At 51.5% G+C, this 16753-nt stretch overlaps 6 protein-coding genes across 7 annotated transcripts; 1 reads left to right on the plus strand and 5 right to left on the minus strand.

Moving 5' to 3' along the window:
- Window positions 1-623: 623 nt before the first annotated feature.
- On the minus strand, window positions 624-3248 carry PV05_03859 (uncharacterized protein; the record flags this gene model as incomplete). The annotated part of the gene is made up of 1 exon (XM_013464537.1): window positions 624-3248. The coding sequence occupies one exon, from the start codon at window positions 3246-3248 to the stop codon at window positions 726-728; it is 2523 nt and encodes an 840-aa protein (XP_013319991.1). The 3' UTR covers window positions 624-725.
- A 677-nt stretch (window positions 3249-3925) lies between these two features.
- Window positions 3926-4988, plus strand: PV05_03860 (uncharacterized protein; the record flags this gene model as incomplete). The annotated part of the gene is made up of 2 exons (XM_013464538.1): window positions 3926-4199; window positions 4357-4988. The coding sequence occupies 2 exons, from the start codon at window positions 3926-3928 to the stop codon at window positions 4986-4988; spliced, it is 906 nt and encodes a 301-aa protein (XP_013319992.1).
- Window positions 4989-5152: 164 nt separating this feature from the next.
- PV05_03861 (uncharacterized protein) lies at window positions 5153-7884 on the minus strand. The gene has a single exon (XM_013464539.1). The coding sequence runs from the start codon at window positions 7611-7613 to the stop codon at window positions 6381-6383; it is 1233 nt and encodes a 410-aa protein (XP_013319993.1). The 5' UTR covers window positions 7614-7884; the 3' UTR covers window positions 5153-6380.
- A 221-nt stretch (window positions 7885-8105) lies between these two features.
- Window positions 8106-9689, minus strand: PV05_03862. 2 transcript variants are annotated; one of them, XM_013464541.1, is made up of 4 exons: window positions 9246-9689; window positions 9017-9145; window positions 8648-8899; window positions 8106-8590 (listed from the first exon to the last, which is right to left on the minus strand). In XM_013464541.1, exons 1-4 carry the CDS (start codon window positions 9357-9359, stop codon window positions 8321-8323), a joined length of 765 nt encoding a protein of 254 aa, XP_013319995.1. In that variant the 5' UTR covers window positions 9360-9689; the 3' UTR covers window positions 8106-8320. The 2 variants fall into 2 exon arrangements, with proteins under 2 accessions (XP_013319995.1, XP_013319994.1); XM_013464540.1 differs by having other exon boundaries at window positions 9017-9689.
- A 58-nt stretch (window positions 9690-9747) lies between these two features.
- On the minus strand, window positions 9748-11003 carry PV05_03863 (uncharacterized protein). The gene has a single exon (XM_013464542.1). It carries the CDS (start codon window positions 10798-10800, stop codon window positions 10054-10056), a length of 747 nt encoding a protein of 248 aa, XP_013319996.1. The 5' UTR covers window positions 10801-11003; the 3' UTR covers window positions 9748-10053.
- Window positions 11004-13192: 2189 nt separating this feature from the next.
- Window positions 13193-16532, minus strand: PV05_03864 (uncharacterized protein). Its single transcript, XM_013464543.1, has 2 exons — window positions 15813-16532; window positions 13193-15759 (listed from the first exon to the last, which is right to left on the minus strand). Exons 1-2 carry the CDS (start codon window positions 15974-15976, stop codon window positions 14046-14048), a joined length of 1878 nt encoding a protein of 625 aa, XP_013319997.1. The 5' UTR covers window positions 15977-16532; the 3' UTR covers window positions 13193-14045.
- Window positions 16533-16753: the final 221 nt, after the last annotated feature.

Genomic DNA, 16753 nt, shown 5'->3' on the forward strand with positions numbered 1-16753 from the left:
TCAGTTGTTGAGAGTGACAAAGATCGAGGCGGACAATTGCTTTATACTTGATTTCACGACTATCCAATATCACTTTCTATACAAAAGGGAGTCACAAGGAGTCACCGCCGTAATGGTCCGTGCCTATATTGTGGCGAACAGGCGACAGGACAATGACGGGGAAGTGAATGGTTTTATGACAGATGAACAGGTGAGGACTACAGCATAGATCGACTGGTCGATCTGAGCATGAACAACATCGCCAGAAGAAGGTATACTGGAGGTTAGTCTGTTGAGACCAGCCTAGGAAGCGGACATGAACATGGACGTCCGATTATATCGTCCTCGGCGAGGCTGAGATACTTATTTGGCTCCTTGTATCGGAGCATCGGCATTGCATTGTGGCATGGATCGACCTTGGGAATGTTCTGTCTGCTCGGTAGATCGACTGGTGGATCTCTCCAAGAAGGCAGCAAGATACCTAGTGGGCGATAGATGTGTGACACTGTGAGCGAGAAGTAAACGAGGACGAGACAGCTCCACGACCATATTGTGATTGTCGATCTCAAAAAGAACGGACTGCTTGAGACGTACAGATCTTGTTGCAGAGCAAGTACTAGTATTGATTAGATAGATAGTTATACATTTTCATTCATCATCGAGGCTATCGTATAAGTATTGTACATTTAACTTTAAACGCAAAGGAGATGGGACATCAAGGCTCGCCTGTCTATCGTACATTGTCGTCAAGTTTTGCTTTTCAATTTTGCTCGCCCTGTCGATGTCTTCTTCGGTGTAATTGAATTGGCGTTGGACAAGTTCGGTGGCTTCGATACAGCGGTTGACGTCGAGTTCGGCTTCTTGGGCACGGCGGCAGCATTTGAGCGTGCGGAAGGTTGGTTCGGGACTTTCTTGACTGGAGGGATTTTCGTTGCGGCGGCGCTTGTGCTGGTCTTCTGAGGGGGTTTCTTTGCTGTCGACGTGGTGGAAATGGTGTTGGAAGGCTTTGGAGTGGCCGTGAGGTTGTTGGTCGACAATTTCGATGCACCGGTGGGCTTCGATGCGCCTGTAGGGGCCGGTCTTGAAGGTGTCTGTGTGGTTCGATGGTTGCTAGTGGCTTTGGCCTGCGTTGACACTGGCTTCGGAGCGGACTTGGTGGCGGGCGCGGGCGTGGGCATTGATGCGTTTGGCTTCTTCACTGTCGTTGCAGCTCCAGTCATACGTGAACCTTTTGCCGCCGGTGTCTTTGTTGGAGCAGTCTTGGGCACAGGCACAGGACTAGCCGACGATATCTTAGTTCCCTGTCGTGCCTGTCCCAGTCCAGCGGCCGATGGAGCTTTGCGCGGACCAAGTTTGGGCACAGAACCTTTCGTCGAGGTCGAATCCATGGATGCAACAGCTGTCGAGGCATCACTGGACAGAGTGACGACCGTGCCGTATCGACTGTTCTCCTCGGTCTTCAAGTCATCCCAGAAATTGCCTTTGCCTTTGCCTCTGGAGATTGGAGCGGTCCTTTTGTTTTCGGCGGCCTCGAGGTCGTGCCAGAATGTCCCCTTCTGCTTCTTGCCGGCAGTAGATCTCGGTCCCGACACCACCGATCCCTGCCGGCTCTTCTCCTCGGCGTCGAGTTTTGACCAAAAAGTGCCAGTGCCATTCTTAGCAGATACTCCGTTTGTGATGCGTTTGACGCCATTCGGAGCTAGGCTGGGGATGTTATTCACCTCGGTGATCCTCCCTCGCTGCCTTCTTGCCTCTTCTTCGGCCAGTTGCTGCATGAAACTCTGCTGCTTGTTCGTGATACTCTCTGTGACCATTCCCTGCGGATCCGATAGAAATTGCTGAATAAAGTCGGCACGATTAAGCAGCATCTGAGCGGAAGGCGAATTGATTAGCTTCTGTACAGCCATGGCACCAGCTTTGAAGCTCTCTTTTTGCTGCTCGGGGTCGAAAAAGGAGTCCAGTGTCAAACCACTGAGCGACGTAGATGCGGATTTCACTTGTTTTCCAGCTTGTACCCCGGCTTTCTTGACGTCTTCTGTTCCAGCCTGCAAGGCTTGTTTGTTGATACTTCTCCAGAATCGTTGCGGTAGATCTCCGTAGAAAATGTACAAGACCATGGCGAGGATACCCATTGGTGCGAAGATTTGCAGGAATTCGTACCAGTGACTCGATCTGATGGGGACTTCCATAAGCCCACAACCACGAAGAGTCTTGCCTGATTTGTACTTGGTAACGCCCACGTCCGCGGGGAACCTGCCAGTCTGGTACCATTGCTCAATGAGGACATCTTTTTCACGCCACCGAGCCAGAAGCCAAAGTTCGAAGGCCTTCTCGTTATGGAGTGGGATGTCTTTCACCAAAAAGCGACGCCAGTGCATGCTGACGGATTTCGGTGGTCTTCCTTCTAGATAGCCTGACTTGAGGGTAAATATATCTTGAGCGTATTGGCCTCTCGGAACGCCCTCATAAGCAACCGTACAATCGTAGACATAATCGACAGAATCTTTGAGCTGCTCGAGACAGAAGTGCAGACCTGTACTGCGTGGTAACAGGACATGTCTGGTATCCGAAATGTTGTTCTTCTTTGCCCAAGCAGCGCTCTTTGCTCGAGTGCTCGGGGCTAGATTCGTGCCTTCAGGAAAGAGGAGAAGCCACATTGGATCTGCGAGCTTGTTGAGCTTTTGTAGGGCGGTGGCCATGTTCGGTCGATCTTGTTCCCAGTTGCGTTTGAGGAAGATGAACTGGTTGAACTGCATGCCCCAGCCCAGGATGGGTATCTTTTTGAGGGATTCTTTGAGAATGATGTATAGCCGTCCATGCATGCCATTGCAGTAAGCTATCCACCATAAATATAGCCAGTCGGTGTAGATTTGGTGGTTGGCAATCAGGACAAGACGCTCTGGAAAGTCAAGAACGAGATCGCCTTCTACCGATTTCAGCAGTTGACCCCGAACAGATGCATCTCCAGAGACGATGACTTTTGTAGGTGCAAACGTTTGAGTCAAGGTCATGGTCAGCAGCCCGAAGGACTGCTTGGTGAAAGCAATCCACGCATTGTACCAGTCTTCGTTGACCAGAGCCAATGGAGCTCCCAGAAATTGTGAGAGATTGATGGCTAGAGCTCCGGACAGAAAATATGTTGACAACGCTACGGCCCTCGATGCAATTGAATATTGTCCTTTCTGGAGAGGCACGCGATCAGGGCGATTTGCTCGCGATTCGAGCGAGAATCCTGCAGCTGGCTCGAGTGCAGGTTGTGCCGTCGCCATGTTGTCAGAAAGGAGTACCGAGTGTGAATGCTATCGTGCTTCACTCATCTTCGTCGTCAGCTACCTTGCTGTCGACCCTCGTGGCAAGCTGCTATGATGGTATCCAATTTGCGAAACGGCTGGAGCGACAATCAGAACGCCACCTCTGACGTACAAGTGTCGACATGTTACAGGGACTGGCCTGTTTTGCTGACAGTTGGAATGCTCGGTATCGAAGTCACTGTGGCGCTCAGGCGGTTCGATTCACTGCACAAGCTCGAATGAGACGCGAATAGGAACGACGCCCGCTTTGAGGATCCCTGCTTGATCTCTCTTCTGGGCCACCATCAACGATCGATGCGTGGCCGTTGGAGAGTCGACCCCGGTCATTTTTGTCCAGACCGGTCGTTGTGACAAGGATGGACGGGTGCCAAAAGCAGGGAAAACAGGATATCAACCCTGTGGCTGTGCGAATCTCAGGGCTCAGATGGACCCCGGATGACGTTCTGCCCGCCCAGCATGATCTCGATATCAACCTCGAAAGGGGATGTCTTGTTCGACATAAACTACGAGTAACTTCCTACCCCCTTGACATCACATCCCTCTTGTCGTCCCTTTTAATTCTTCCCTCAAATCTTTGACACTACGAGTAAGCAGCTCGGTCGTATCCAGACTGAGTGACCCGACTCCATCTCCCAATGCCTAACATATCCTTTGATATTTTCTTCGATAAGGACTTTATCAACGTCACCGCCACTCGAGGACATACAGCTCCCAAGGCCAAACCAGAGTGGAAAGTCCGGACTGCTCCCAAGCTACCTCCCAAGCCGATTCCCGAAGACCACAGCGGTACTCCACGACCACCACCAAGAGAGAAGCTGACCTCAACCCGTCAATCGCTCGTTCCTCCTAAACAATCCCGAGCTACCGACAAGGTTGCTGGCGATTCTTCCGACGCAGCTTCCCAGACCAGTGAGAAGGCCAGACGAAAGCCACCCAAGCTCGGTGCCAAAAAGCCAGCGGCTACCCCAGCGGCATAGATAAAGCATAAGCATGGCAACTCAGTGGGTCTTGGGCAAGGTGTCCGAGGCACTTGCCCCGACTGTGTCGAACACGGTGTCAAGTGCAGGATCCTTTGCAGGTGGAGCTGTGAGTGCAGTAGGGAACACCATCAACAGTGTGGGAGAGGGGATCAACGCGTCGATCCGGAGATATGGAGATGGAGCCAAAGACTATGGCAACGCCATCATGGACTGGACGTCGGCTGACGCGGTGAGAGCGACGACGGCAGCCAATCCACTGGGGTTGAGTGCTGGTAAGACAGGGGGGAAGAGAGGAGTGACAAACCCTTCGGTCTACACGCCGCCGAAGTCGTCGAACCCTTCAAAGACGTTGATGACGACCAACAAGACCGTGGCTGCACCTCAGAAGAAGATCGAAGCCGGGACGCCCAGGAAGGCTCTGCCTGCTCCTGGTCCGAAGCCAGCTCCTGCGAAGAAGGCTATTTCTGCACCGCCACCAAAGTCGACCCCAGATAAGTCGGCATCGGCAAAGTCGACACCAGCAAAGACTTCTACCGCACCAAACCCGGGAGCAATGAGGAAGAAGCCAGCTGAGACCAATGGTAAGGCTAAAAAACCAACTTCGGTGAGCAAGTCGACTCCTGTCAAACCGGCTGCTCCCAAGACAACAACTGCCGGACGGCACCGGGTAGGAGGGAACCCTACAGCTGCAGCGAACCCTCTCGGTCTGACGTTTTGATCTGATGACATGATCTCTCTCTTGTACGATTATGTTCTGTCTCTGTTGAGCTGGATGATTTCTTTGTTTTGTTCAAGACTAGTTTTGCAATATGGGAAAAAGATTGGCGACAAAAATATGATACTTTCGGGTCAAATTTCTTGGACAACGTTTTTTCAGTACTTATTCCATTTTCATTGTTCTCGTACAGTACTATCTCGACGCCTTAGGGAGACACTCTGGTCCGTCATTGCAGCTATCACAAGTTGACCACCCTAGATTGTTCTTATCCAAACAACTTGCTGGACTCGCTGCTGTCCCTTTGTGCCTCTCCCACCGATCGCTCAGACCATTTACTTGTCCCATGTGGACGCCTCTCAAATATATCCACGGACAGACCGATGACATCCAGATGACCTCCCGAGTCAACAATATGTTTGGGTGTCTTGTGGCAGAAAAAGCTGTGATCAGTCCCCTCGCATCCATCGGCAACAACGCTTGTCGTATCCAGCATCATCCTCCCGCACTCATCACGACAGCTGAGCAAGCCGCAACTCCTTCTCCGCTTGTTTCCGATGTGCCGACATATCCTTCATCTCGATCCATACCACCCCGTCTTCGTCCACGGTCCTGGGGCGTGGTCGTCTATCAGTGAACCTGTCCCATTTCGTCCGGACAGGGGCGAGCAACGCGCTCACGGCGGCCACAGCTGACAGACCAGGGGTTGTGAGGATTGGTGTAGTGTCGAATCTTGACATGGGGGGCACTTTGAGATTCATGTTGGTTATTTTGGTTTGTTATGAGGGAGGAAGGAATCGAAACTATCGCCCGGGTGGCCTTTCCAAGTCGGAATGGGTGATCGTGCAGAGGTTGTATCCAGAGGGCTGTGGACGGCGCAATTGGCAATGGAGTATGACTGAGTGACTGTGATGATTTTGTCTGTTCGAATAAGAGAAAGAGTAATAAAAGAGAAAGAATGCAAGGTACGTAGTTTATCCTCTGGCCACGGTGAGGACCTGTTGTTCAAAACTTTGGTACTGAGGACCCTCAGACCAGATATCAATAGACCAAGAGAAAGAGTCTTGCGGTGCCGTGAATCCACTTGTGAGGACCTACCATTTGGTACGGCGTTCCTGTTGGTTTTCATGATTGACTGTCTCTACATGACTGGCATCAGTCGGTGCTGCCATCTGGCCGGACTCTGAGAGCGAGCAAAGCTCCCCCGTAGCCAGGAAAATAGTGAAAGCATTTTCGTAGATCTGAAGGGGAAAAATTCAAGTGCGAGTCGCCCGTCTCACAATTTGAGAACTCCAAGCCGGAGGGAGGCTTTTCTTCAATTGTTCTTGAGGTGGGAAGAAAATCGCACGACAAGCAAACAGCATCAGGATACTGCGTGGCCTTTGCTAGTCGCACTCAGTAGCCATTCAGCCCTTTGACCACGCCGAACGCACCGCCTTTCTTGCCAAACATCTCCCTCACATCACCTATCAGATATTCGGGTTTTTCATACGCAAAGAAATGTCCTCCGCTGTCGTGCGTCTTCTCGAACACGACGTCGCCTTGGGTCCTGGTCCAAATGGACGGCAAGACCCTCAGCTCTTTCGGCGCATGGCTGAGCCCGAGTTTGACGCCGCCAATGTACTCCCTCGTCCGATCTCGCGTGACTCTTGTAGTTGGATCGTCCCATTCATGGGTAGCTTCGTAGTATATCCGCAGATTCGCAGCCGGTCCAGCGGTGGAGAACCAGTAAATGCTGATCCACGTGCAGACTTCGTCTTCTGTCCACGGGTACGAGTCTGTCCAGTCGTGCAATTTCTCGTATATCCACGCCAAGAGGGCGACCGGAGAGTCCGCAAGCGCGTAGCCCAGAGTTTGTGGTTTCGTAGACTGCTGTGCACGATAGCCTGAGCCTTGCTCGAGGAACCACTTCGTCCGCGCCATTCCCTCCTTTTCTGCCGCCGTATATGGAGTGATTGCGTGCTGAAGAGCGAGACTGGGATGTTGGGTCCAACTTGGAGCATTGCCCTGGTCCATATTCACGTGTGTGGCCTTGCAGTTCTTTGGATACAACAACGATATGGCACGAGTGATATAAAACCCCCAATCACCGCCCTGACTGACGTACTCGGTATAGCCGAGCTTGAGCATCAATTTGTTGCATGTCTCAGCGTATTGGGCCAATGCGAACCCCTTCTTCTTGGGCCCTTCTGAGAAGCCGTAGTTGGGCAAGGATAGAGCAACGAAATGAAAAGCTGGCGCGTCAGAGGAGGGCTCGGGAGACGACAATTTGTCCCATATCTTGATGGCTTCGAGGAAGCTGCCTGGCCAACCGTGGACGAAAAGCAGAGGTATAGCATTCTTTCTATTTGACTTCGCATGGATGAAGTGGATGCGTAACGGTTCGAAACCGTCGCATTGGATTGTGGTGGTGTATTGAGGGACAGTGTTCAGTTTCTTCTCTGCTTCTCGCCAGTTGTATTGGTCTTTCCAGTGGTTTGTCAGCCGTTTGACGTCTGCTAGAGGGGCGCCATAGTCCCATCCTGCACCATCGATCTCATCAGGGAATCGAGCGAGGGATAGGCGAGTCTTGAGATCGGACAGGGAGGAGTCAGGGATGGAGATGGTAAAGGGTTGGATGTCTGCCATCGTGGAAATGTGAGTTCGGAGACTGATTGATTGTTGTTGAGCCCAGGACTGAAAGAACAATGTCCTTCGACGAGGCTACTGAAGCAAGAGTAGTCTTTTGTAGTAAACCTGAAGCGCAGTACGTTGGGCCCGTCTTTATATCAGTGGAAGTCTATATGGTGTTTGTCAGCTTCACAAGCTCCCATCAACCTACCAGGGCTAGAGCAAGGCATCAATTGTAGGCGATGGTGGAGCTTCTGTAATCACAAAAGTCGTGTATCGTGAAAGGCGCGTCGTGGACACGAGTCGGCAGTGATTGTCGGTTGGGGGGAAGGGCTGCTTGGTGCTCGATCGGCTAACAAAGCTCGATTTTTCCCCGCAGAAATACTCCGTACGCTCTGGGCAATCATTGTTGAGGCTGGTGAAGGCTGTCTGAATATCTACGCCGGGAGAAGTCCCAGAGGCTATGAGAATCGAGATACGACCAGAAGTTCAGAGGAAAGGATCGGATACTTTGTGGTGACCATGTAGCGTATTTTCCTGCTTCATACCTTTACTGCCTTCCAGTAGGACTCGATTGGGTTCTATCTCTCTACCTACTGTGTCATCGAGTCGGTTCCACTCTTTACACATCCCGCTGCTCTCTTTTACGGGTGCGCAATGTCCTTCTCGTCGTGACATTCTAGCCGCCGTCTCTCCTCAAGACGAACACTTCCTCATCGTTTGGGTTATAATTTCCCACCTCTCCTTTTCTCTACCGCATCCCTCAGGACCTTGATGACCTGACCCGGATCCTTCGCTCCAAACACAGCACTGCCAGCGACAATAACATTGGCACCCGCCTCTGCTGCCTGGTCGATTGTGGACTCACCCAATCCACCATCAACCTCAATGTTCATGTCAGGATATTTCTTCCGCAGGGCCGTCACTTTCGGTAGCTCGCTGGCCATGAACTTCTGACCTCCGAACCCAGGGTGGACAGTCATAACTAGTACCATCTGTTCCCATTAGTAAATTCCAGCCTTATTGGATATGGACAAGGAGGTAGGATATACATCGGGCCGCTCCGCTGCGTTTTCGTTCTCCAGAATACCCCAAAGTACATCGACACTCGTCTCGGGCTTGATGGCAATACCAGCTTGCATGCCCAGGTCGTGGATATATTTTATCAATTCTTTTGGTGAGGTTGGCCGGGTCGTGGTTCGGTCGGCAGGTTCGGTGGCAGCAACAGACGTCACAGCTGCTTCATAGTGGAAGCAATATAAGTCGCAGCCGGCGTCGCGGAAGGTCGAAGCCCATCGATGAGGCTACAAGAGATTAGTTAGTAAATGTACTTCATGTTTAGAGCCGGCGTTGAGAATGATATAGCATTCCTTGTTGGTGAGGGCAGCGACAGTACGTATGAAGGATCGTGTTGTTCCTACCTCTGATATCATCATATGGCAATCAAATGTGCCCCTTCCACCTCCGCTCTTCGGCCGTTCGACATGGGACCGTATCTTCGAAACGACAGGCGCTCCAAAAGTGATATTCGGCACAAAGTGTCCGTCCATCTATGGCCAAATGTTGTCAGTATATCACTCGAATATCAATCTCTCTGCTCAGGTTGTATGATGCCGTCTCATTCTCCTCTCCTGGCTTTGGGTAGCATACAATATCAACATGAAGCCAATCGGCACCATCTTCCATTGTTTTCGAACATGCTCCTCCTAGCGCGGCGAAGTCGGCGCTCAGTATGGAGGGTGCGATGATCGCTGGGGGAGACATCTTGTCCTGTTTTCCTCTCCTCTCTTCTGAAATGTTCAAAAGATGCCTGTGTAGGTGCAAGTCGCTTGGTAGGTGTTTCGGAGGTTGGGTCAGAGATCGGCGGCACGGCAGGGAAGGCGAAGGAGTAGTCAGAGGTAAGTCGTGCTTGTCAAGAGGCTCTTAACGTATTCGAAAGATCGCAAGGCACCGGTTTCTATTCCCCACGAACCGAAGCTGAGTCAATTGCGGTAAGTTGTTGTTGAAGCCCGAAAATTATTGGAGAAGCTGCGTCATCGGGCAGTCAGTCCCCCGGAGCGAGGGGCTCGGAGCCTTGCGGAATGCAAAAGCTTCGTTTCATCCCTTCCGTATATTCGTCGCCTGCTTACAATGCAGGTATTGAGCTGAGATGAGCAATTCGAAATAGTCATGATGCATTGAATATATCGCTAGTGCCTGCATGCTCAACGCCGTCAAACACAAAAGTACACAAGATTCACTGTTCGCTGATCGTCAAATATAAAGGAGAAACAACAGTCTCGCATCCGATCGCTCGGTTGGGTAGATATTGTACACTCTATCACGCTTCCGACAAACAATACCCGCCCCAGCCTGCATCAGACGATGTGCCAATTCGAAAGCCTGTAAACAAATTCCCAGCCTGCCACCCTGAAGCGAAAGTGAGTATAGGCAGATTCCAAAGCGATGGGTGCTGTTATCAATAGTGTCTGCAGAGGTGACACATCTGTCTCGTTCTGATATGGCGACACTCTGCTGGTGGTGCCGTCAGTGGAAGGAACTGGTTCGCAAATGCAGCTCCGATGCCATTGATCAAATTCGAAGCTGTGACGCTGTCGGTTGCTTGTAAGAACGACACTTCGTATTGGCTCGAGAGGATCGACATGTCACTGCTGCTCGGTCCTCCAGTCTCAGCATACAAAGAATCATGTTCCATGTCTTCAGCACCAATCATGTTGGAAGAATCAACTGGCTCAACATCGTCATCATGGCTGAGGTACTGACCACTTGTCCACGGATCGTCGTCTTCGTCGTCGTGCACTTCCCCCGGTGGATTGACAGGATCATGACGAGCCAAGATGGTGGCCAAGTCCGTGTCGTGCACCTCAAAGCTGTTGTTGAAGCTCATACTTTGGTCGTTTGAGTCGATGGTGCTGAGAGACGATGGATATCCCGGGCGTACCGTCACAGCATTCTGAGGAGTCGGCATAGGCTGGCCACCCTGTCCGTTATATTGTTGTCGGTTCGAGTCATCTTGGATAGGTCTGCTTCGACAAGCACAAGCCCGACAGCCACAGCCGCAACCATGGCAATGATCCCCACAGCATGAGGATGGCATTTGTGGATTGTGATTGGTTCTAGTCGAAGTATCAGGAGCTGAAGCACGGCGGCGTACTGGTTGGGCCATGGTTGGACCGTCAAAGACGGGTCGAGATAAACAAGGCATAGTTGTGGCAAAAGTAAGCGAGGGACCCTTGTAACCTGCGTAAGCTCATGCAGGTCCCTTTAGTGATACAAGTGTCTTGATAGGTATTCAAACAGCCGAACGATAGGTGATCGATATGATGGCAAAGCAGGAAACAGACAAGATGCTATCGTACAATAGTGATTGAGAAGAAGCGGCAGAAGGGGAGCCAAACCTTTCGATTGATGGAAATGAAGGATATAAATAAGGCACCCAGGCATCGGAAACTCGAGGTTACTGAAGGAATTTGTCATGGTCAGGTGCAAAGGGACAGTGTTGACCCGAGATGGCATCACGAGGTAGCTGCTCCATGCCGGTAAAAGACAAGCACTGTAGACGAAGCCAGTAAATCTGCCTTGCGAACGAACTGGAGATCAAAGCAAACGAGCAAAGCATAGCATATGGGGCGGCGCCAATGCAGGATCGATACAGGCCATAAGGACCGGACATGAGGAAGTCGTCAACCGGAGAGACAAAGGACGAGTAGGAATAGACCAGGCGACACCCGTTGGAGGTGGTATGACCACTGACCAGCCGTTTGGTATATCATTGCCGAAGGGAGGGGCCGTCATGGGCTACTTGCACAAAGTAGAACCTCGGTCTTGTTGAAGCGAGAAGAAGAGTGTGCCAGAGAGGAGCTGGGCAACGGTCACGGGGGGTTCAAGGATGGCCTTGCAATGACCATATCCAGATCGAAGCGAGCACGTCTACGCCCGTCCTTGTTGATCGACAACCACATGGTCTTGCAAAACACCTTACTACGTATGTAGACGAGAATTGTATATGCAGGGAAAGGAAGGGAAGCTCAAATTGCCATGTCACAAGGCGTGGAGAGGAGAAGACTGGAAACCATACCTAGGTAGTCTCTGATCGATGCCTCTGCCTCGGAGGCACCCACTGGCATGATTGCTGAATGGCTGCCTTGATATTTTATATCTGTGGGATTGTTTTGAGTCTTGACCGGTGAGGACACCGGAGACACCAAGAGGAGGGGCTTTCCGTAGGGATCACTCCGTAGGGCACCTGCATTTCCGTCCCGATTGTCCTACCGAATTCCTGTATTCCTGTCCTGTTCTCATGTGTCGTTCCTTTCCTCCATTGCCTACCAGCTGACGTCCTGCATTAGACACTTTCCATCTTAGACACCATCAAATGTATTCTGACTCGTACAGAACTCATTGAGTTTTCCCTACGGACTACCCTCTGAAGATCCCTCGTTACGAGTACCGCGGTTGCTACTCGTTGCACCGAGTACTCGAGCCGCAATAACCGCCTCATGGCTCTCCCGCATACGTACCGTAGACTCCACTGTCACAGCTGTCACAGCTGTCACAACGACTTTAACACTTACGCAGTGATGGAATCTTCTCTGACTCTTCCATTTTTGCTTTTTCTTTTTTGGCAGGGATCTTGATCTTGGCCTGGCGACTCGGACATGCCGCAACTTTGTTACTCGTAATCCTCGGCTGTCTCAAACTCCGTGGGTTTGCATTATTATGTGCTGTAGCAATCTTCTCACCGCCAGTCCTGTCTTCTCCAGTCCAGTCTCAAATACCGAAAGCTGGTCTGATTCTTTTCCCTGCCTCTCTCACCCTGTCTACTTCTATTTCATCACCACCACTGGCACCGCCCAAAACTTTTGAGTCCCGGGAAAAAAAAAGAGAAAATACTCGTCAACTGTCAGCCCTAACCTCGTCGCCTACGTAGTACGGCCACGATGGGCTTTTTCAGTGTCAGCCCCGCTTCGCAACAATTCCGTCACCGTGCAGACGTCTACTGTAGTTAATGGTCCAGGTTCAACCTGCCCAGAACCGAAAAGGATCTACAGTATCGTGTCTTCTCCACCGCACATCCATCCTTTGCTCACGAATGACCCTTGATCCTTGACCCCATCCTTGAACAACCGATGATCCATCGACCCTCCTTCGGCCTGCTCCGATGATTTTGTGCTGCCCGTGTGCAGAGTAGTAGGCATGTGAGAACATACGCCGTGTCTACCTTATGGAGCACATCTCTCGTGTTCCTCTACTGAGTATCAGTGACCCGTCTGAACCGGAGTTCAAGACGTGGACTCGCTAGCAGCGAATCGACCTCACCACAGACTACGGGTCCGTACCTTACTACATAAAAGATCAATGATGACCGCGACGCAGGTTCGGGGTAATTGCCACCTAGCTCCATCACACTCCAGGATATTTCGGGGTATCAAACCCTAGTGAACGAAGAAAAAAGGGGAGTCCCAGGGCGACACTGTCGTTCCGCGAACTATTGTCTTATTGTCCAGAGAATAGTCACAGGTGATTCTCATCCACAAATCATCCCCGTGTTTTGCCAAGTGCTTCGGCGTCCACGTCGCATCGCCTCGCTGACAAAGAGTCCCAACGCAGCCACTTGTCACGAACCTACCTGGTATAGAGCCGATGCGCTGCAACGTCTACAGTATGAACGTCCAACCGTACCATAAAAGTTGGCAATTGAAAAGGCCATCAACTGTCACTCCCCGTTAGACTAGAGGCAGAGACACTGCCAGACCAAACTGCCAGACGCGGGTCTCAAAAGTACAGTGCCAATACTACCAAGATTTTAGTCTGAAACACACCTAGGTAGGTGCCCATGGCTACCGTCAATATATACTAACCTAAGTACGAGTATTTCATTCGAGTACCAATCTTTTAAAGCTTTATCCTCTGCAGTAGGTCGACATCAGTGCCATGATGATCGGACATGCTACCCAGGTAAGGTACCTAGGTAAGTGTCTCAAACCAAGGTTAAGGTAACTCGTAATTCGTACTCCGTACGCGTCAATATTGCTTTTTTTTCCTCTTACTCCCCAGTTTTCCTCCACGAGGCTCATTGGACCCGCCAACGTCACGCCCTTGAAAGGGGTAGTGCCAGTGAATACCTGGTACACAATAGTAGTGGTATGCCAGGACGGCACGAAGTCACAGCCTCGCCGGGAAATCAATGCACATGTCATGGCCACAGCCACAGTTGCTTTTTGTGAATTGGATTTCGTTTCACATCACGGAGATGGGTATCATAAGGGATTTCCTGAGCAGCTTGTTCTGCTCGCTATGGCAATTCGTGTCCAATGTCCAATTCATGACCAATTCATGACCAAACCCCACCCAGTCAATGCATCCCAATCACTCATCTCATTGTTCGTACCAAACTCCAACAGCGTGTCCTAACCTAGTCCAGCCCACCTAAACGTGACAACCGAGTTTTCAAACAACCTCGGAGAAATACCGTTTACTCGTATGCCTCCCTGGACTTCTTGGATCTGGCGGCAATGGCCCGCTATGATGCACAACATGGGGCCGGAACACAGCATCGACCGGGGGCATCCAGTCGTCCAGACCGAGAGGGAAATACTCGTAGAGTTGATCTGCACTCTCGCCCTCGGCGTGGAATGGGAGTGATTTCGTGGATAGTAGCTCTGGCCTTTGGTTCTGTGACATGGTGGGGACAGAAGCCTGACTCGTCATCGGTCCGTTCAAGCTCGGCATGCTTGTGACGCTGACTTGATGGGAATGCAGTCGTGGCCGGGCCCCTGGTCCAGCACCAGCGGCAGCTTGATGTTGGTGCTGATGCGGTAGATGACCCGGCGACGTACCGCGATTGTACACACCTGCACCTGCACCCTTGTTCACCAGTGACGGGCTTGGATTGCTTGTCGGCGGCCGAGAAGAGTGTCTCGACTCCGGTGGATGAGGGTACGGACTTCCTCCGCCTTCATCATCGCTGCCAAAATGCAGACTCATCGGGCCTGAATTTACAGTCCCCATGTCTTGGGGAAATGTAAAGGGAAACGTCCCTGGCGTGCCTAGTTCGGGTGTGCTGTCGTGAGAGAATGTCGGCATGAGTGGGGGATTCATTGACGATGAGTACGGCGTCGCCAGGGCTTCAGGAGCCATTTGAGACATCCAGTTACTTGTGTCCATGTCTGCTGTGGGCTTGTAGTCGGCTCCGTCATAGGACATGGTTACTGCCGGAACGTCTTCGGGTGGTGTTTTTATTTTAGGTGCTGAAGTCACCTGAGGCACCGAGGTTTGGCTATTGCTGGCGCGGGATGCTGATGGGAGATGTTTGCGAGCTGTCGAACTGCTGCTCAAGGGGAGATCTTTGCGAGCCGCGAAATTCCGAGGACTTCGTCCGCGAACTATGACTGCTCCAGAATGGGCTTCGGCGATGGAGATCTTTCCGCCTGTTGATAGCGACGCCATGATCTTGAGATGTAGAGTAAAATGCTGTTGCAATTCCTTCCGACGGCCATTGTTGGCCGTGGCTATCCGGAATTGAAGTCTCTTCCACTGCACGGGAAAGGTGGTGAAATCCGTATCCAGATCTTGGCCGGACATCTTGTCCAAAGGGATGGTAGGAGGTTCCTTTTCGATCTTGTCCTCCGGTTTGGGTGCTTCTCCGCTAGCTGGTGTTTTCCAGGGCACAGAGATGATCTTGACGGGGTTGCCTTCCACCGATTCAGTGGCAGAGACTGCCAGCTCTAGCTCGTAAATTGGTATTCGTGACCCGTCGTCGGTGAAAACGTATCTCAGGTTTCGGGGTAATGTTACTGAGCCTGTAATCTGAAACAAGTTTCGTCGGTAACATGTGAGTTCTGGAGGTGGTGGAGGCGTATCGGCTGTTGCTGGCCATTGTGACTCTGCGAGAAAGAACATTCCATGTAGTTGCGCATTGATATTGACCGAGGACCGCCTGAACGAGTCGTCCAACAGGGTAAAATTATAATGCGGCATCGAAAAACTTAGGTATTTGCTGTCTCGGTCAATTGAAGGGCTTTCGGGCATGCCGTCCGTGGGCACTTGGTCGAATTGAGCCATTGTACCTTCTGCGAACGGATCTTCGTAACCTGACGAGAAGCGCTTCAAGAGCGCGGGGTGTTGCATGCTCGTAGAGGGCGCAAACCCAAGTTCATCACCACTGCAAGCACAAATCAGCAAGGACTCTATAGATACAGTGGCCGAGCAGCCTACCTCATATATGGCTCCGAGTCAAAGTTGGAGTATTGATCTTGCAGGTCCATCACGGACGGTACACTCATATAATCGAGGTTCTGGAGGTTTCCCCCGGTAAAGGGCATAGGACTGTGTAAGTAAGGCATTGCGAGAGGATCAAAGCCGTCCATGGTCGCGGCCATGAAGCGAGAGGAGGTGGAGACGGATCGAGGTGCGCGCAAGCGACGGAGAGGAGCTTGAGAGATGGATGGTTATCGAGAAGAGGTAAGAATTCTTTTCTGCATTCTCGAGAGCAGGAATGTTCTGCTTGAGACCGGCGCCACTGCTGGAAGGTGATTGAAGACCCGGGAGTGATCGTTAATCAGCAGCCCAGAGGCGAGTGCTGTATTGGTGTTCGGTGTGCACGAGGCCAAAGGCGGCGGGCGGGACACCAGAATAATGGCGCGTCAATGTCGATTCGTTGCCGCCAAATCCGTCGATGGGCGAATCAGAGGGGCAGAAGTTGACGATGAAGAATTCAATGTTTTTGACTCGAGGGAGCAATCAATGCGAGAGTAGACTTGTCGATAAATTGAAAAAGAGGCGCCCAAAAGAGGTGTGGGACGATAAAAGAATATAGGCCCGGAAGGGTCTGACAGGTATATAGATCAAAAGAGGTCTATGCACCGAGCACAGCGTCAGTGGCAGACAAGCAGGCCATGGTCCAACGGTCTGTGTGTTTCTCTAGGCGGAGTTTGCGATGGCAGTTGACAAGGTTGACGGCGGAAGTGGGTGCCTCATCAAGTCGTGCAGGTGCCCGCCTGTGCTCGGCCACCCAGTCACCATCAGAGTTGCAGTGGTGGCTGGTTCTCAAACTTACGGAGAGGAGGCGGACAATACGATCGAAGACACCAAGTGGCTTCTAGAAGGAACGGGTCATGCATGCTCACAGCAACAGGCAAGGCTTACGAACCAGCTTA

This window comes from Exophiala xenobiotica, assembly GCF_000835505.1.
Source record: "Exophiala xenobiotica strain CBS 118157 unplaced genomic scaffold supercont1.2, whole genome shotgun sequence".
NCBI classification, from domain to species: domain Eukaryota; kingdom Fungi; phylum Ascomycota; class Eurotiomycetes; order Chaetothyriales; family Herpotrichiellaceae; genus Exophiala; species Exophiala xenobiotica.